This window comes from Pleurodeles waltl, chromosome 6, assembly GCF_031143425.1.
Source record: "Pleurodeles waltl isolate 20211129_DDA chromosome 6, aPleWal1.hap1.20221129, whole genome shotgun sequence".
NCBI lineage: Eukaryota > Metazoa > Chordata > Amphibia > Caudata > Salamandridae > Pleurodeles > Pleurodeles waltl.
In genome coordinates this window covers 142,000,948-142,021,953 of record NC_090445.1, presented here as the reverse complement: position 1 = coordinate 142,021,953, position 21,006 = coordinate 142,000,948, and the positions used below count along the sequence as shown (strand labels likewise).

Sequence of the window (21,006 nt, the reverse complement as noted above, 5' to 3'; positions counted from 1 at the left end):
ATGGCAGAGGCCTGGGACACACTGGAGGAGCTCTGGGCACCTCCCCTTGGGAGGTGCTGGTAAGGGGTGTGGTCACTCCCCTTTCCTTTGTCCAGTTTCGCACCAGAGCAGGGCTGGGGGATCCCTGAACCGGTGTAGACTGGCTTATGTAAGGAGGGCACCATCTGTGCCCTTCAAAGCATTTCCAGAGGCCAGGAGAGGCTACTCCTCTCAGGCCCTTCACACCTATTTCCAAAGGGAGAGGGTGTAACACCCTCTCTCAGAGGAAATCCTTTGTTCTGCTTTCCTGGGACTGGGCTGCCCACGCCACAGGGGGCAGAAACCTGTCTCAGGGTTGGCAGCAGCGGTAGCTGCAGAGAAAACCCCAGAGAGTTAGTTTGGCAGTACCTGGGCTCTATGCTGGAGCCCCGGGATGCATGGAATTGTCCCCCCAATACCAGAATGGTATTGGGTGGACAATTCCATGATCCTAGGCATGTTACATGGCCATGTTCAGAGTTACCATTGTGACGCTACATATAGGTATTGACCTATATGTAGTGCACATGTGTAATGGTGTCCCCGCACTCACAAAGTCTGGGGAAATGGCCTTGAACAATGTGGGGGCACCTTGGCTAGTGACAGGGTGCCCTCACACTAAGTAACGTTTCACCTAACCTTCAGTAAGTGAGGGTTATACATATAGGTGACTTATAAGTTACCTAAGTCCAGTGTAAATTGGCTGTGAAATAACATGGACGTTATTTCACTCAGGCTGCAGTGGCAGTCCTGTGTGAGAATTGTCTGAGCTCCCTATGGGTGGCAAAAGAAATGCTGCAGCCCATAGGGATCTTCTGAAACCCCTATACCCTGGGTACCTGGGTACCATATACTAGGGAATTATAAGGGTGTTCCAGTGTGCCAATTAGAATTGGTGAAAATGGTCACAAGCCTATAGTGGCAATTTTAAAGACAGAGAGAGCATAAGCACTGAGGTTCTGATTAGCAGAGCCTCAGTGACACAGTTAGTCACCTCACAAGGACATACAAAGCAACATCACAAAACAAAATAAAACGATGGACGGAGTGTTGAAACTTTTCAAACACTCATCCCCAGTCACAGATCTGGGTTTAATCCATCATTTCTTTGCTCGCCACGTCACCCCAGTTTGGACCCAGCCAAATGCAAATCAGTCTTGACCCTGTTTCCATTGGAACAGTCCAGCCCGAACTGCTAGGCCAGGTCCCCCCTGGACAAAAAACAAGCATCCTGGGACTGGTTTCAGGGTATCACCCTTCATCAGCCAGGCTAACTTGAACCCAGTGGCGCAGCAAGCAAGGGACCCACGTCTGGGCATACCCTGCCACTTAGGGTGCACACAGAAACATCATAAAACAAAATAAAATAATGGACGGGGTGTTGAAACTTTTCAAACACTCACCCCCAGTCACAGATCAGGGTTTAATCCATCGTTATTTTGCTCGCCACGTCACCCCAGTTTGGACACAGCCATATGCAAATCAGTCTTGACCCTGTTCCCAGTGGAACTGACCAGGCCGAACTGCTAGGACAGGTCCTCCCTGGACAGGAGAACAAGCATTCTGGGACCGGTTTCAGTGTATCACCCCTCATCAGCCAGGCTAGCTTGAATCCAGTGGCACAGCGAGCAAGGGACCCACGTCTGGGCATACCCCTTCCACTTAGGGCGCACAAAGCAACATCACAAAACAAAATAAAATGATGGACGGACTGTTGAAACTTTTCAAACACTCACCTCCAGTCACAGATCTGGGTTTAATCCATCGTTATTTTGCTCGCCACGTCACCCCAGTTTAGACCCAGCCATACGCAAATCAGTCTTTACCCTGTTCCCATTGGAACAGTCCAGCCTGAACTGCTAGGCCAGGTCCTCCCTGGACAGGAAACAAGCATCCTGGGACCGGTTTCAAGGTATCACCCTTCATCAGCCAGCCTAGCTTGAGTCCAGTGGCGCAGTGAGCAAGGGACCCACGTCTGGGCATACCCCTTCCACTTAGGGCGCACAAAGCAACATCACAAAACAAAATAAAATGATGGACGGAGTGTTGAAACTTTTCAAACACTCACCTCCAGTCACAGATCTGGGTTTAATCCATCGTTATTTGGCTCGCCACGTAACCCCAGTTTAGACCCAGCCATACGCAAATCAGTCTTTACCCTGTTCCCATTGGAACAGTCTAGCCTGAACTGCTAGGCCAGGTCCTCCCTGGACAGGAAACAAGCATCCTGGGACCAGTTTCAGGGTATCACACTTCATCAGCCAGGCTAGCTTGAATCCAGTGGTGCAGCGAGCAAGGGACCCACGTCTTGGCATACCCCTGCCGCTTAGGGCAGACAAAGCAACATCACAAACAAAATAAAATGATGGCCGTAGTTTTGAAACTTTTCAAACACTCACCCCCAGTCACAGATCTGGGTTTAATCCATCGTTATTTTGCTCGCCACGTCACCCCAGTTTAGATCCAGCCATATGCATATCAGTCTTGACCCTGTTCCCATTGGAACAGTCCAGCCCGAACTGCTAGGCCAGGTCCTCCCTAGACAGGAAACAAGCATCCTGGGACCTTGTTTCAAGGTATCACCCTTCATCAGCCAGCCTAGCTTGAGTCCAGTGGCGCAGTGAGCAAGGGACCCACGTCTGGGCATACCCCTGCCACTTAGGGCACACAAAGCAACATGACAAAACAATATAAAATGATGGACAGAGTGTTGAAGCTTTTCAAGCGCTCACCCCCAGTCACAGATCTGGGTTTAATCCATCGTTATTTTGCTCGCCACGTCACCCCAGTTTGGACACAGCCATATGCAAATCAGTCTTGACCCTGTTCCCAGTGGAACTGACCAGGCCGAACTGCTAGGACAGGTCCTCCCTGGACAGGAGAACAAGCATTCTGGGACCGGTTTCAGTGTATCACCCCTCATCAGCCAGGCTAGCTTGAATCCAGTGGCACAGCGAGCAAGGGACTCACGTCTGGGCATACCCCTTCCACTTAGGGCGCACAAAGCAACATCACAAAACAAAATAAAATGATGGACGGACTGTTGAAACTTTTCAAACACTCACCTCCAGTCACATATCTGGGTTTAATCCATCGTTATTTTGCTCGCCACGTCACCCCAGTTTAGACCCAGCCATACGCAAATCAGTCTTTACCCTGTTCCCATTGGAACAGCCCAGCCTGAACTGCTAGGCCAGGTCCTCCCTGGACAGGAAACAAGCATCCTGGGACCGGTTTCAAGGTATCACCCTTCATCAGCCAGCCTAGCTTGAGTCCAGTGGCGCAGTGAGCAAGGGACCCACGTCTGGGCATACCCCTTTTACTTAGGGCGCACAAAGCAACATCACAAAACAAAATAAAATGATGGACGGAGTGTTGAAACTTTTCAAACACTCACCTCCAGTCACAGATCTGGGTTTAATCCATCGTTATTTGGCTCGCCACGTAACCCCAGTTTAGACCCAGCCATACGCAAATCAGTCTTTACCCTGTTCCCATTGGAACAGTCTAGCCTGAACTGCTAGGCCAGGTCCTCCCTGGACAGGAAACAAGCATCCTGGGACCGGTTTCAAGGTATCACACTTCATCAGCCAGGCTAGCTTGAGTCCAGTGGCGCAGTGAGCAAGGGACCCACGTCTGGGCATACCCCTGCCACTTAGGGCAGACAAAGCAACATCACAAACAAAATAAAATGATGGCCGTAGTTTTGAAACTTTTCAAACACTCACCCCCAGTCACAGATCTGGGTTTAATCCATCGTTATTTTGCTCGCCACGTCACCCCAGTTTAGATCCAGCCATATGCATATCAGTCTTGACCCTGTTCCCATTGGAACAGTCCAGCCCGAACTGCTAGGCCAGGTCCTCCCTAGACAGGAAACAAGCATCCTGGGACCTTGTTTCAAGGTATCACCCTTCATCAGCCAGCCTAGCTTGAGTCCAGTGGCGCAGTGAGCAAGGGACCCACGTCTGGGCATACCCCTGCCACTTAGGGCAGACAAAGCAACATCACAAACAAAATAAAATGATGGCCGTAGTTTTGAAACTTTTCAAACACTCACCCCCAGTCACAGATCTGGGTTTAATCCATCGTTATTTTGCTCGCCACGTCACCCCAGTTTAGATCCAGCCATATGCATATCAGTCTTGACCCTGTTCCCATTGGAACAGTCCAGTCCGAACTGCTAGGCCAGGTCCTCCCTAGACAGGAAACAAGCATCCTGGGACCTTGTTTCAGGGTATCACCCTTCATCAGCCAGGCTAGCTTGAACCCAGTGGCGCAGCGAGCAAGGGACCCACGTCTGGGCATACCCCTGCCACTTAGGGCGCACAAAGCAACATGACAAAACAAAATAAAATGATGGACAGAGTGTTGAAGCTTTTCAAACACTCACCCCCAGTCACAGATCTGGGTTTAATCCATTGTTATTTTGCTCGCCAATTCGCACATTTTCTGGTGCACAGGGCCCATGGTAATGGATCCTGTCTCAGTAAAGACAGGAGCCATACCCACCACCACAATGGTCATACTCAGGGGACAAATGTCCCCTGGGCATGGCCATTAGGGCCAGCGCTGTGCAGGGGGCCCCAAGTTAGGGTCCCGAGCGGCGATGGATAGAAAAATAAAAATACCTACTCAGACTTACCTTCAGATGGGTCCCCCATCTGTGGGTGACCTCCGGGTGCGGGTAGGGGTGGTTGGGGGTGTCCCTGGGGAAAGGGAAGGGCACCTGTGGGCAATTTCCATAGTCTCTGCATGGAAATCTGCCTCCAGTTCCCCTTACGCCTACCCATACCCAGGCGTTAAATAATGGTGCTAAGCAGGCTTAGTGCCATTATTTAAGGTTCCCCTCCTGTGCGTGATTTTTTCATGGCAGGATAAATAAGGCGGTAGGGACTTTGAGGCATTTTTTGCCCAGGAACCCCTACCGTGCATCTCATTGATGCAAGGTAGTTTTCCACAGGCAAAAAATTTCTTTAACTCCAATATTTTGACAGTAGACACGTCTAGCGCCAAAATATAAATATGGAGTTAGGTGTGACCTGGATTTGCGTAAAACAAAATGACGCAAATCCGGCATAAACAGAGTATAAATATGGGCCTAAATTCGCGGGAGGTGAATCCTTTCAAAAGGAGATGCACTGTTTGCTGAAAAACGGTGTCTTCTGCCCCTTTTTTAATTAGTGTGCAGCATTCCTTTCAAAATGTATTCTGCTGAAACAGCTTGAAGTAATTGTTACCTATTCATCGAATTTATACATAACTAAAAATAATTATATGTTACTGTTAATTACAGAATAGTATCTAAAGACTGACTAGAACACTGGCCAAATCTCGACACACTCCCCTCATGATTTGCCATGGAAGCAATTTCCGCCACCTTGTTGCAAAAAAAGCTCTCTTGTTTGAAGTCCACCTCAAGGTTAACCTCCTAACAGAAACTCCGAGATTACCACAAATAAATCGAAAATTTATAGAATAAGCAGTTCCTATTGAGAGGAAATACATGAGAATTAAATTGCGTTTCCGTCCTTTTGAAGCTCGTGTGTGCCATTGCCAAAGTGGAGCAGCTGCATAAAATCCTCCCTCTGCTCTTGCTCCAAAGGAACAGCGCAGCCTGAATCAGGGGCAACTTGAGTTTAATGTGAGCAAGGGATCCACACATAGGCAGAGCACTCTGGATTAGGACAATTCACTGAGGCAAAAATCAGGACGCATGGAAGTGCATGAGCCAATACATTTTTTTACAGCTGGAAATTCCACTAGGTAGTATTTCATTTAATCTTTTTGTCGTTTTGTGACAATGGCAAACACAAGAAATGTTATGAATTTATAGCGAACATAGGGTTTTCTAGCACATGAAAACGTTATACATGCCTAGTTTATACGTGCACCAGACGAGTTTCTCACACCCATGACCCAGCACAAGAAATTGTGTGAAGGAATACCTATATTTCATGGACCAATAAAAAAGACTATTTGTGGAACTGAAGACTTCCTTCTTCTCGATTTTTCTGTTACGTCATGAGGCGGGATAACCCACGTCAAGCATGTCAAAATGGACTCTGATGGTAAGCTACATTTTGGGGGCCTGTAATAGGCATAAAAGACTTTTGGAGCAGGATTCGTACAGTTGAATATGCTGTCTTGAGTTCTGTCGATCTGACATGCATTTTGCTAATTTCATGTTGCGTTATGCAATTCATAATTTCATTTCGGCACTATGCCCACAATGTCATATAATATGCATATGTCTAGAATACGCATGGACGCCAAGCAGTACCTCGATCTAATTGTAAGATAACACAGGTTTCTTCTTGCCCTCCTCAATAGTACTTGTTTTTGTTAATTTTGAAGCATAAAAGTTGAGTAGTCCTACTGGAGTTTGGACCATTGCCCATTAGGTCAAAAACAAGATCCTGCAATAGCTGCATTAGTCCACTGAACTGTCTGACCCTATGCTTCAGTGCTGCAAGTGCTCAGTCTATTGGACAGATTAATTAGTCATCCAATTCGTGAGAGGATATGCGTTGTGCTGTTGTACGCAGTACTCTGCTACATCCAGCCAAATGTGGTGAAAATGGATTTGGAACTATCTTAGCCTTGAGTTGCCATCATCTATCTGACTGAGTGAGTGAGTCTGCTAAGTGCTAATACTTATATTGAATACACCACGGTTTGGGTCACTTCTATTGGGGCAGTGTATTGAATATTATGGATCAAGCACTATAGCACGGGGGATAGTCTAGGGACTTTGGTTGTTAGGTGTTCTGAAGGTCACTACTAATCCTTTGCAGATGTCCCCTCAAGAACGTACATCCTCTAAATGAAGTCACATAGGCAAAATTGAGGAAATCCACGATGGCCACTGGTTTCAGGTTGTTTTTTTAACTGGATGATGGATGCGGGCACTGATCAACCAGGGGAACTGAGGTCCAGCACCAGAGTGGGTCCGGTGTGGATAACTAGGCCAATGTAAGCAACATACGACCCACTTATAATACGGTGACGAGGGACTCCTAGAATCAGGGCAGGAAGGGAGTGGCGTTCATTCCAATCTAAATTTCAAGGGGAGGGCAGGGCCCTTGGTCGTTCATGCTGAAAGTTTGCAGATCCCGAAATGCGACTATGATATGCAAAGCAGCGTATGATTGTTCGTAGGCTGGGGTAGGCATTGTTGTTATTGTTAACTCTTAATTTTGAATGTATAACCAAGCTCAAACAATTGTGCGAGATGTACCAATCTGCAGGGGGGTGAACCACCATGAGTGGCGGCCGCCTGGTCATTAATAACAGCACACTCTACCTACCATCACAGACCCTACCCTACCTGCCTTAGGTTGTCGACATTTCGGCACTGCTGGGACACAGGGACATAGCTTGGTCAGTTAGATTGTCGGGTGGCACTCAAATTTCCTAACAAACAGGCATAACATGGGAAGCTTGTGTAGCAGTGTGTGTTGCTAGACACAATACTTTTCAAACTAACCAACATTTTTAAAACCTTCAATACAGACAAGAGAGCGAGCGGGTGTGGTGTGTCCGTTGTCAATGTGTATGTAAAAATCTCAGCTGTAATTTCACAGACACTTCACCAAATCTGACCAAAAGCAGTTGTGCCCAACTATTTACAACCGAAATGTTTTTTAGGGTGGTGTAACACTCAAACATTCCCTACCCACCCCCCCCTCCCAAAGTTACGCCCCTGTTGGGACAGCTCCGATTTTTTGTGGTCCTTCCCGGCAATTTCTGCAAACATACTTTATGTCCCAGCTCTCGGAGATAGTTGACTAAGCACAGAAAGGTAGGTAGTGTTGTGCACGAATACAGGGAACTCCAAAGGTACTTCCTTTTGAGAGTTCCTAATCAACTCATAAGGAAGCAGCTTCAATAACAAAGACGATACCGGTGTCAAGTTGCATTTAATCTTCGAATGCTATGTTTGTTAGTAGCACTGTTTTATGTCTGTGGCGTGTCCTGGTATTTGGTGTCTAAATCTAGTCACCCTGACCTGCCTGGACATGGAGAAAGATTGGAGGCTGCAGAAAGGGGGCACAGGAGTACAGTGTCCTGAAAAGGATCCTGCTCCCCGCCTTTCTCAGGTCCTGGAACACCAAACAGGCCTGGGGCAGGGGCGAACATCGGGAAGAAATACTATGATTAATAATGGCTATAATTGATCTTTTAATGAGCGAGAGATAATCTGGCAAATGCTGCATACTGATATGGGAAACATTACATAGTGAGCAGGCACTCCCTCTCTAATTTGTATATAAGGAGCAGCCATTTCCCCAGCAGTCAGTCACCAACTCTGCTGCCTTTCTTGAGCTGGTGCATCTGCAATAGTACAGCATGGCAAGTCTCCGCGGTTTTGGGGGGGTGTCCTCTAGTAGTGTTTCTTCTCAGAAAACTAGTGGTAGACAGGGTTCTAGTCAGGGTAGTCATGCTGGTGGATCTTTTGGGGGCTATGTGGGTGGCAGCTTTGTTGGTGGTGCTGGAAGTGGCTTGGCTGGTGGTGCAGTAGGTAGCTTTGTTGGTGGTGGTGTTGTTGGAAGTGACCATGGGGGCCATTGGGGTCAGGCTGTCAAGGAGGACCAATGGAGTCATGCTAGTCAAGGACATAGTGAGGGCCTTCTCTCTGCCGGGGAGAAGGAGACCATGCAGAACCTCAACGACCGCCTGGCTACCTACCTGGACAAAGTCAGGAAACTGGAGGATGCCAACGCCGAACTTGAGCGTAAAATCAAGGAGTGGTATGCGCTGCACCGACCAGCTCCTGGAGAAAAGGACTACAGCAAATATTTCAAACAAATAGCAGATCTGCAAGCTAAGGTGAAGTATCTTTCCCAGTTCAATTGATTTCTTGTTTTAGACAGTCATCTCACCAGGCAGAAATAATTCCTAAATTTTCTCTGTGGGAAATGAAGGTACTTCTTTTTCTTCCACTCCATCTTTCGGAGTTTGTCTAATCCAAGTTCTTCCGTATGTCTCTCTATATACTTCTGTTCTCACTGTTTTCTATTTCTAACCTAACCAATTTATAAAAACTGAACACCATAACATTAATAATATTCTTCACAGAGACACGGACGTGTAAAAGAAGGTACAAACATAAACAACTGACTATAACACGTGCAATTAGTTCAAAGATAGCTGCCATCTGTGTGCCCCACCTTATTGGTAACCTCCCAAACACACCTGAGTTCCACTCTGTGGCACCCTGTACCTGTCCTAAAATCATGCCCTAAACATTTACTCACTAACGTTTTTCTTATGATTGCAGGTTAAAACCTCCTAATTTTATCTGAGTTCTAGAAAGCATGTAAAATGTATATCACAAAGTTTGAAAACAAATCTATGGAGATGTTGGCAGTGGTCTAATATTTGTATACTCTTTCCTCTCTTAAGCATACGTCATGAAATCGATTGTTACTAAATGGTCTAGCAAACCATACACAACAATCAATTAATAAACACTTCTATGCAGAAAATAGCATAAAAAGAAAAGTATGATGATTGATATAAGTTAAGGGAGTAAACATCAAGTTATTTCTGGCATGGGAAATACGAAAAGGCACATTTGAAGCAAAGGAAGGACAAACCACAGTAGGAGATGTTAGAGTATTTTTCCCATTTCTACTCTGTCTCAGCATCTGCTCATAAAATGCAACAGACAAAATGATAATTTTGCCAGCCAGAGTTCCAGCCATTTTCTAAACATTTTCTGAAAATGACCAGATGATAATCATATTCTGTACACTACGTTTTCTTCTCTGATCTTGTCGCTTATCGGTTTCCCTAGATGCCAGATCATACTGCAGAACAGCTTCTTAAACAGCCTCACTTACCAACGTGCAAAGGCTCAAACAATGTTTTCCTTGTTGAAAATTAACATTTGCATTATAGGGCTAAAGTAAGAACATCTCCCATTCGCTCAGACATGACTAATTAGGGAGACCAAATGCAACCCATCAAGACATACATTGTTTCTTGATGTTTCTTGCAGTTTCTGCGGAATTTTAATCTCAGGTTAAACAAGTATTTTGTTCCCAATCCAGGGCTCGTAGGTAGTTATCTCTGAGTGAACTGTTCTCGCAGCACCTTGGTGCACCGGAATGTGGATTGTGACATCGGAAACTTCAAAAGTGACCCAGAAAAGAACTTGTTTTCATCAAACCCAGACTGTCTGGACAGCAGACCTTCTTAAGCAACTCAACTTGCCTTTTTGCAATCAGACTGCTTTAGTTAGTAGCAGTCTTGGAAAGTAAACTTGTTCACACACATGCAATTGCAATCTAAATAATAAATTTAATTGCTTTGAAGTACAACATTAATGTAAACTAATATCAGCAGTTTTGCTTCAAAATCAGCTTGACTAATCCAGTTTGCATTTAATAAATCGTAAAACAAAATTCCTTCTGTGGTTGCTATTTTCCATTCCCAACTCACCAAGGAAGTCCCAATGTCGGCTACAGAACTTTTGAGCTGCATTTAATATGCGAATTTCGTAAACCTTTCCAGGTGATGAGCAGCAGAGGAATTAGTCAGAAATCAGTGTTTACAAAGTTTAACACAGAGCCAAACGTACTCACTGCAGACGGCAGCAAATATTTACAATGGCAGAAACATGAAATATGATTTCTAAAAGAGAACTAGACTGTGGAATTCATGTGAAGTAGAATGGACCCAAATGGAGTTATATTCTGTCTTTTGGCAAATTTCACTACCCATGAAACCATGATGGGGCAAACTGATAAAGTGTTGAGATGCAGTTCTTTTCTGTTTCTATTTTAGATTGACATTCGGCACTTTAAGCAGTAGGCTTGCTCAGTGGCTCATCACTCACATATATGGAGGACACCACTTAGGCAGCCGCAAATGTAACCTTGTAATCCCCATTATGAATAAGATGGCCCAATTTGCAGCCCCTGTTAAAGGTAATATTATATGCACACGTAGACCTTAACTCTTCATTATGTCGTCTTGATTTATGCAGATCGTAGCTGCCCAAGTGGCCAATGCCAGCATCGTCCTGCAGCTCGATAATGCACGACTGGCTGCTGATGACTTCAAACTCAAGTGAGTAAAACGGAGTAGTGGTGTATTACACGTGGTTCATCTCAGCTCACTTACAACTCACGCAGTCTGGATGTACAAGGAACACCGATGCCTCCTCGCACACCCTTGACCCTAATAGCCAATAACTCACTCGCTGGCAGCCATGTTTCTCGGGGGCAGTACAGGTTTTTTTTTTCAGGCGTCTCTCTTGAGCATTAAATCCTTCACTTTACTGATACTGTTCCTAATGAAGTGAGCACTGTTCGTTTTAGCTGATCTCTCTTGAGTGATAAACGCCTGACATACTGAAAGAGAGTAGTTTAATGTCTGGCAAAATGCCTATTTCTTTAACACAGTTTAAACTGCTGGTGACATCACCAGACTAGGGGTCCATGGGAGCTCGCCTCCAAAATGTGCACTCCGAGCAAAAAGGCTTTCATGTCACATTACATAACTTGGGGCCAGATGTACAAACCGTTTTGCAAGGCGCAAACTGCGAAATTCGCAGTTTGCGCCATGTAAAACGGGCACCGCGATGCACATTCCCATTTTGCGAGTCGGTACCGACTCGCAAAATGGGAATGTGACTCGAAAATAGGAAGGGGTGTTCCCTTCCTATATGCGATTCGCACCGCGATGCAGAATTGCTTTGTGACCGCGAACGCGGTTGCAAATCAATTTGCAGTTAGCACCCATGTCAAGTGGGTCCCATGGGACCCCTTCCCCTTTGTGAATGTCGGCCAAAATATTTTTTCAGAGCAGGCAGTGGTCCAATGGACCACTGCCTACCCTGAAAAACCAAAACCAAATGGTTTCATTTTTTATTTTGTATTGCAACACGTTTTCCTTTAAGGAAAACGGGCTGCAATACAAAAAAAAAGAAACTGCTTTATTGAAAAAGCAGTCACAGACATGAAGGTCTGCTGTCTCCAGCAGGCCACCATCCCTGTGAGTGCAGGGAATCGCAAGGGGGTCGCAAATTGCGACCCACCTCATTAATATTAATGAGGTGGGTCTTTGAGACCCCTTTGCGATATACAGAAGGTGTCTGAGACACCATTCTGCATGTGACGATCTCGCAATTTCCGATTCGCAAAATCCTTTCTTGGTACATGTGGCCCATACTTCCTTAAAGTGCAGCATGTTTAAGGGATTATTTGCTGCAACATGGCAACTAGGGAGCTTTACATGTCCTGCACTTCAAAGAAAAGGTGGAATGGAGATAACTTTAGCAGGGAGGAAGCGACCCAGGGCTGTCTGCACTGGGTGCACTGCACTAATATTTCTAGATTAAATAGATTGGATTGTGCTGATGAAATCTGGCACCGAAGTTTGCGGTACCTGAAAAGCGCAAAACAACTTTTTAAATCACTGACCAGTGTTCACACAATCATTCGTTCGACCCAATGTTGGTACAGATGCCAGAGCAACAGTGCAATCAAGATAATGAAAATACTTTCTAATTGAAAAAAATGTTGGTGTAAAACAGTACTGGCACTCATGTAATCTACGTAACCATGCTTATTAGTAATTCGTGGATGAAAAATTACCCCCATATTGTGAGTGATACCCTCTATAATAGTGAATCATCTAAAATTAGTATTTCCCTATGCCATTCTCAAATGCTGAGAGAATACCCGGGAAAAAGTCCTCATGGTTTCACCTGGCAAATTTATCCCTACAAACATCTGAGGTAATTCCTACAAGAAATTACAGAATCCATCGGAATTCACTATTCACCCGGTAACATCTGCGTCTGGCTTATTACAGACTAAGGGGCAACTCAGAATGAAGGTTTATAAACTGTTCCTTGAGAAAGTCTTAAGATTTTCTGCCCCAAAAGACATTCAATGATTGTTCCGATCACTTCCACTAAGGCTCGTTCTAAGTGTATTCTATCGTAGGTGACACTGGGTTGGGCTGGGATGAGTAAGGCTTGCTGCACCACATGTATCTTTACCACTACTATAACTGTGATCAGACAAAAGATACAATAATAGGTAGAACACGTATTATTAAAAGACCTAAGGCTTTCATTACCATGTTCCTAGGTATGAGAATGAGCTGATGCTTCGCCAGAGTGTGGAGACTAACATCAATGGACTGCGTCGGGTCCTGGACGAGCTGACCCTGGCCAAATCTGACCTGGAGTCGGAGGTGGAAAACCTGAATAGTGAGCTAGCAGCTCTCAAGAAGAACCACGAGGAAGTAAGAGATAGCAAAGTGTTTCAGATGGTCTTGGAAGTGATGACTATGGGATAAACCATAGTGCAATAATATTCAGAACCAATCTTTTAGAGGCTGATGAAAGGCACTGAATGTTTACATGTACTATAGACCAGCATTGTCCAGTGGTGGTGCATTAGGACTGAGTCCATGCCAGATTTACAGGATAGCTGCTGACTATTTAGATTCACTGTATGCTAATTTGTGTTATTAAGATATGCTGCAAATCTAGCATTAATCATAGATCCACATCGGATACTCTTGTTGTAAAGTGCTTGGTTTACACTAGCATGATGCACATTAGTTAGTGGTCAAGTGACAATTTAAAATTATAGTACTACAAACAAGACGTTTTTTCACATAACCCACATTCTATTCTTGATCTTCCATGTTTTACATCTTTTGCTTGCAAACTACTTTAAAATGAAGTGTCCTTGTCTTACTTTCTCTTTGCAGGAGATGAAGGGTCACCAAAGTGATAGTCAAGGAGACGTCACTGTCGAGATGCATGCTGCTCCAGGCATAAACCTTCTCGCCCTCCTAACCAAGACAAGAGAGCAATATGAAAAACTGGCAGAGGAGAACCGCAGGCGGGCCGAAGAAGAATTCAACCAACGAGTGAGGACTCCTCTTCCCACTATGCTGATGATTGAAACAAATTAGAGAAGACCCCATCAATACATCCTCATTTGTCTTTCAGAGCGCTGAGCTGAAACAACAGATATCAACAGGAGCGGAGGAGGTGCAATCCAGCAAGATCATGGTGTCAGAACTGCGACGGACCTTGCAATCACTGGAGATAGAGCTGCAGGCACAACTGGCAATGGTAAGAAAAAGTTCACGTCTCAGAAGGCACCTCACTGATAGGAACCCTAAAAGTGTTGTTTGAAAACATAATATGAATTTGTTGCTAATTATGTAATCAAAATAATGATTTATGCAATTGCACATTTTTTTTTCTCCAAAGAGAAAATGTTCTTCCGCCTATTTTGGAGGGGGCCACTACTCATTTCCTAACTCTCTACAAGAATGTCTCACTCCTGCCTTTGACAGAACTACATCTACAGTCATTTCCAAATCTGGAACTGGTTGGGGAAAATTCCGCAAATATCCACAAACTCTCAGACTTTTGGTTGTTCTAAAATTTTATAGGGTATCGATGTCCTGGAATTCCCTCCAACCCCGAGAATAACCTTTTCCCATGTGGAATATCGCACCGTAATGGTGTAACATTATACCTGGGTAAAGTCTGCCCAGTGTGCTTAGAAGAATAGTGAATGTAAGAACAACCAGCCCATATTTGTTCAAACCCTTGTCCTCAATTCTTATGCTATTTTAGATCATAGTGCTCTATACCTTTCCCAGTGTTCTGGCTTCTTCTTGTTGGATCTTTTCCCGTTTCTAGATTAGGTTCCGTTCACCTTACTCTATGGTTGGATGGGTGTTGGATCACTACCATGCGACGGTCCCCAAAATTGCATATTGAATGTCCATACAGGGTCAAATAAAACAATAATTCAAATCAAATTCACAGAATAGTCGTCACTAAACAACTGATTGACAATTCATTACGCAATAAACAGCTTGTGCAAAAGGTTGAGTCAGAATGAGATCCCTTGACCATGAGATGCATGAACCCAAAAAGCAATGTTTGTAGACGTGTTTGCTCAAAAGGTTTGCCCTCTTCTTACTATCCGTGGCGTTTTTGTTGATCAAACAGAAAAGTTCTTTGGAAAGTAATTTGGCCGAGACAGAGGGAGGCTATTGCTCTCAGCTGGCAGAGCTGCAAGGCAAGATCAGCATCATAGAGGAGCAGCTTGTCGAGCTCAGGGAACAGACAGAGCACCAGAGTGATGAGTACAACCAACTCCTGGACATCAAGAGTCGGCTGGAGCAGGAGATTGCGACCTACCAGCGTCTTCTCGAAGGCTCAGGCGGGTAAGCAGATGGCACCAAGCTCCATTAATGAATTCCTTCCCTACCCTTAGCAAGGCACACTATGTGGTAAGATCTCACAGTAGAGTAGCATGTGTAGAGTCACAAGGCAGTCAGCAGGAGACTAAAGAGGATAAAGACCTAATCCCCTAAACTATGTGCATGTCCGCACACAATTGTATGAAATTCTGTAGGGCCTTGTTGTGTGTACAATAAAATTGCACAGCAGAAAATTTATAAAAAGATGTGCACTGGTGATGTCGTCGTCTGTGCTAAAAAGCCCTTTTAGAGCTACGTTAGGCATTGCTCTATGGTGCTAATTTCAGCTCGTGTTACTTTGTTTGAGATGTGTCCTCGAGTTACACTCATCAGCATACATCTAAAGTAAAGGGTACTCGCATAGTGTGTGCTGTGTAAAATGCAAAATTACATATGTAACATGTAGGAATATCATGCACTATTCTTCTTGTCCATTGTTTGTGCCTGGTTTCAGCTGGGAATTGGATTTCATGCAAAGTCAGTTTGTCCTACTTTAGTAGATGGTGCTTTTAATGAAAACCTGTGGGTGCTTTGTGCTGTCCCCACTCTGTTACATTCCCTCTACATAGGTAGTTGAGAAGTAGGTGGTCTGTAGCACAGCACAATTTGGGAGTGTGTTGTCATCCTTTCCCACAAAATCATTTTTGCGCTTACGAGTTAATGGTTGCTGCTTTTTAAGACATTTTAAACAACCTGGGTCGTGCTAAATCAAGTGTTAAATGTTAGTAAATCCTCATCGGGGACTATAAAAGTCAGTGGGATGTGGAAATGACTGCCACGTCTCATCTTTTATATTTCTTGGGAGGATGCTTACTTGAGCATCAATGTAGCTGTGTTCATTGTTAAGCATGACAATATGATTTTCTGGTGCGTGGGATGGGGTATGCAAAGTGAAAATCGAAATCAGGCCACGGTTGTTAAGGTGTCCCTAGTTCCAAGAAAATGGATAAGGTGCAATGGCCTGATGTATAGTTTGGCAGATAGGTACTCCGTCACAAACGTATGGATATCCTGTCTGTCTCATTACAAGTCCCATAGGACATAATGCACTTTTAATGAGGCGGACGAAATATACGTCACAATTGTGATGGAGTAACCAACCTTTCAAACTCTAATTCGGGTTTAAATCTTTACTAGAGGGCTCGTAGGTGAGTAAAAAAAATAATAATGTCAATTTCTTACGAAGGACCAACTACCCAAAGGGCGGAACAACTACCCAAAGGATGTGTTGGCATTGAAAAAGGATTATAGCCTACGGGAGCCAGCGAGACAAGAATATGAGGCGGAAAGAGCTAGGTGTTGTTTCCTGAAAATATTGTGATTTAGGGTTACCCTCATCTGCAGAGGGAGGGAGTTCCTCATCTTAGCTGATAGATAAAAGAAAGCTCTTTCACCTTGTCTAGAGTGCTTGCTTCTGGTATTGTAAGAAGATGAAGTGTGGAGAAATGAAAAAGGCTCAGCGGCTGATGGTGCTTCTTTCTGGCTTGGCCCTATATTTGTCAGGCTTTTGTACATTAGGCGGACTGCCTTAAACATTATGGGTTAGATTTACTAGAAAATGGCACTGTGAGGCACTGCGCCAAATTTGACAACGCCGCTCACCATCATTTTCGAAACGCAGGGGCGCACCGTATTTGCTAGAATACGGCGCACTCCGGTGTTCCATCCGTGTCAGCGATCAATTTGCTGAGGAGTACCAACACGCCCACCCTCGCGCTATGCTGGAAGGATGGCTGCGTTGAGGATGAGATTGTTTTTCTGCCGGAAGGGACACCGTCCAGCACAAAAACAATCTTAAATGGCAAATTGCATCCTGCAGCACCCATAGAAAGAGCAAAAAATGAGGAGAAATGAAAGCAGTTCTCCTTGTTGCGCCACTCTAATGCCATCCCTGAGGTGGCGTTAACTTTTGGCACTGCCTTAGGTTTACAAAAAATCTTAAATCTAGGGCAGGGTAAAAATGCATGGGTGTTGCTGTGGCCCGTCCACATCAACACCCATTGCATGCCCCTTTCATGCAAAGTGCTGCGTGTGAAGGGCTGTATTTAGAAGGTGGCTTTATCCTTCTAATGGGGCTTAATGCCACCTTGTAGATACGGCGCAGGGCATTGTGCCACAAGAGCTTCACAAAAAGTGATGCAACGGTAGTGATGTGCTTATGGCCCTATGTGCTTATGCACTGGGAATCAATGTAAATTGTTTAGGTGGTTGCTGATGGCCCTATGTGCTTATGCACTGGGAACCAATGTAAATTGTTTAGGTGGTTGCTGATGGCCCTATGTGCATGTACACAGAGAACCAAAGTAAATTGTTAAGGTGGTTGCTGATGGCTGTGAATTTTTGGATGTGGAGCAGTAGCCTTGCTGCTGTATTTTGCCTGATGATGCTCCATAAGATAATGAGTATGACCAGACATAGGGCATTCACTTTCCATAGATTGGAGGCCATTAGGGTCTTCAGTGAGGTCAACAAAGCATTTCAGGTGCAAAACTATTGGCTAAAATAAAGCAGTTTTTGAGAGATCGTTTTAAATTATACCTAACAGTGCACGTTGCTCAAGGAGTGAGTTTATAAAGTGACATAGATGGCAAGGGATTTGAAGCTTTGCTAAGGACGTATTCAATTTCATTATATTTGCATTTCTAAACATATAAAAGATGCGTACTTTGAGATGTTGTATGAAGGTATTTTAATGTCATGGAAGTGTTCAAGTGTTTTGTACATGTCACTGGCATTGCAAGAACATTTGAGTTTTTTGCCATTACTCGTTGTTATGAAATTTGTCATTCCTTCTGTCCTTAAGAGAGACACTGTACAAGAGCCAATCTAAAAGGCTCTTTACTAAGGATAATATAATTCATTGTGTTTCTGGATACAGGTCCTCACAGATCCCGCAAACTAAACATCAGTCAGGCTCTGGCTATGACCCTCAAGAATACAGTTCAGGAGGACGCAGCAGTTTTAGTGGCAGCAGCGGGTATGACAGAGGCACTGGCACTGGTTTCTCTTCTAAAGGTAAATGCTTTCTTGTGATGTCCAATGCCTACACACTTGTACCCCATTGACATAATAAACAGGCTCTGACCTCATCACTTGCACCCTTCACAGTCTCTGACATAACAGTCACAGCGCTGGATTAGATTCAGAAGTGTGGTGGTTATCTTTTTTTTTTTAGATATTTTTGTTAATTTTTCTCGTGGTATATACTGTTTACATTATTAGGATATTACAGTACTGTCTTGCAGGTCAATCTGTTCCAGATGCCCTGTGCAACAATATATCTTATGGCGCGTGATTTCGATTCATGCTCAGATTGGTGCTTTGTAATACTGATCTTGCATTCTATCAGTAAGTTCTTTCCTCCATATTGACACGTCCAGGTTATCAACAAGGCAAGGTAAGGCAACAGTCTTGAGGGCATCACCTACGGATGGTACCAAATTACTGAAAAAGGACCATCATTACACTATTTTCTCTGTATTTTGCTGGTTTCAACTAAACTTCTGTCCAGGTTTTCAGGTGCAAAACAATATGTTTATCTCTGAATTAAAATTATACTAAGCTTTATAATAGTATGCAAATGAAGTGAGCAAGTTTTTCCAAATCTACCTTAGTGGATAGCGCTTTCCTACTTCTTACTGAGGCCCTGAGAACTCCCCAGATGGTCGACCTAACCAATGTTGTGGTATGTGAATTAGTGAAAGATGATAGTTGCAGAACTGTTCTTCCTGTATGGGATATGGTTCCAGGCTCTGAATGTCTGGAAAGGGAATGAGCTTCCACACATGGGGGATTTGGTGGGAGGCCACCTTGGTACGACAGGCGTCATACTAATGGAGGCACTGCCTAGTCAAAAGTGAAATTCCATATCAAGTGTAGCCAAGTGTGTTAGAGCCCTGAACCTCAAAGGCACTCTTTAAGCTCCCAGTAAAACACCTTAGCCCTCATTATGAGTCAGGCAGTGCAATTCTATAATCTGAACCTACTGAACTCCCTTCTAAAGTTAGTGCGTAGGTCCATATACAAATCTATATACCTACCTCTTTTCTGACCTGTAGCATGTGTGCCACTCCAGTGATGGGGTGTACAAATAGTGATGAACAGGATGCTTGAATTAATCTTAGTTACTGGCAATTACTTGGTGCAGCATCCCAATTCATCGTTATTTTCCACACCATGCCTCCACAGTTTGGACCCAGCCATAAGCAAATCAATCTTGAACCGGTTCCAATTGGAACAGTCAAGCCCAAACTGGCAGGCCCTGACCTGGAAGGCAAGTAACCTAGGACCGCTTATGCTCATCAGCCAGGTATAGCTTGGTTCCAGTAGCACAGTGTGAACAGGACCCATGTCTGGGCTCTATTCTCAAGTAAAGAAGCCACACAAGATGTTCTGTACTATTTAGTGAGTGCAGGAAAGAAATACACAAAATCTCATAATACAAACTTTTAGGAAATTTTGGGAATTTCACATAGCACAAAATCTGGGAATGTCACTGCCGTAATTTGCATTTCACCTATGCCTAATTAATACAGTACATAAAGCCAACCACTGGTAGCAGGGCTGAGTCCCCTTAACATATCGGTAGCAAACCCTCCTGGATGTCGGATTCAAATCCCTGTGGTGCCGTATACTATGGTCGCTTGCTGTATTTCCGATTGAACCGCTCTAATTTGCTCCATTTTTTGTTTTTCAGAGTCTGCCAGGGCAACAGGGTTCAGAACGATTGCAGAGGGCTTAGTTGATGGCAGGTCCGTCAGTACGAAAAGACAGGTACATGAAAACTAATGAATGTTGAATGAGGATCTGAAGGTTGCAGACCCAGCCAACGGAACATGTGAGAAAACGATTCCAGAGAAGAGAGAACGTCAGAATTATCATACGCTTTCTGGACTGCTTGGCACTTCATCCACCTGCTTACTGTAGAGCCCCTGGGTACAACTCTCTCAATAAAAGAGCTATTTTCAATTTTCACCTTGAAAAAGAGCATCCTAGAGCTTGTGACATCACAGTTTTCGAGCCTCTGCCGCAACAGAGGGTGCTCAGTTCATGGATGTCACTAAGTTTTACAATGAATCACACATACTTACTGTCGAATGTATTATCAAATGACACCATAGTGACATCAATGCATTACTTTCACTGGAATATATTGTGAAAGAGAGTACAGGAACCTTCCATCTGGAAACTTTTGCTGTGTGGTTCCTTTTCAACCCGCTATTGAACTTTTATTTTTCAGCTTGTGGGAACAGTCTCCTTTTTAAACATGCTTGCTTGTTTGTTCAATTCAATAAACCTTCTCTTTGATGCAAGGTACAAAACGTCTTTTGGTTCATTTGTTTTTGCTTCAACTATCTTATTTCCAGGCTTCAGCGATTTATTTACTTCAGAACTTCTTTGCCAATGAACCAAGTTGCACATTTACAGAAAAGCTAATTCCAGAGGCAGAAAGAGCTATATGGACATAGGATGATTTGATATGAGGTATAAATAAATGGATGGATGCTTGGGATACATTTATATAGCACACAATATAAATTGTGTCCCTTTGGGCTGATCTGCATTACAGTGTACGAGCAGGAAAGTGTTAAGTGTTCACTAAGTTAACAATTCATTTAAAAGGAGGGACTTAATCTTAGAGTGGAATCTGAGATAGTGGGTCTCCTGACTAATACCTGCTGGAAAGGTATTCCAGTATCTGAGACCTACATAAGAGAAAATCCCTATTTC

At 44.2% G+C, this 21,006-nt stretch overlaps 1 protein-coding gene across 1 annotated transcript; it reads left to right on the top strand.

Moving 5' to 3' along the window:
• Positions 1 to 8,330: 8,330 nt before the first annotated feature.
• Positions 8,331 to 20,597, top strand: LOC138299393 (keratin, type I cytoskeletal 47 kDa-like). Its single transcript, XM_069237620.1, has 8 exons — positions 8,331 to 8,850; positions 11,015 to 11,097; positions 13,128 to 13,284; positions 13,759 to 13,920; positions 14,003 to 14,128; positions 15,023 to 15,240; positions 18,155 to 18,291; positions 19,973 to 20,597. Exons 1-8 carry the CDS (start codon positions 8,371 to 8,373, stop codon positions 20,062 to 20,064), a joined length of 1,455 nt encoding a protein of 484 aa, XP_069093721.1. The 5' UTR covers positions 8,331 to 8,370; the 3' UTR covers positions 20,065 to 20,597.
• The last annotated feature ends 409 nt before the right edge of the window (positions 20,598 to 21,006 follow it).

Excerpts from the sequence above, each read along its gene's own strand:
- LOC138299393 (XM_069237620.1), top strand. The coding sequence starts at position 8,371 with ATGGCAAGTCTCCGCGGTTTTGGGGGGGTGTCCTCTAGTAGTGTTTCT. Across the intron at positions 15,241-18,154 it reads CTTCTCGAAGGCTCAGGCGG|GTCCTCACAGATCCCGCAAA; the intron begins GTAAGCAGATGG and ends TTCTGGATACAG. Across the intron at positions 18,292-19,972 it reads CACTGGTTTCTCTTCTAAAG|AGTCTGCCAGGGCAACAGGG; the intron begins GTAAATGCTTTC and ends TTTGTTTTTCAG.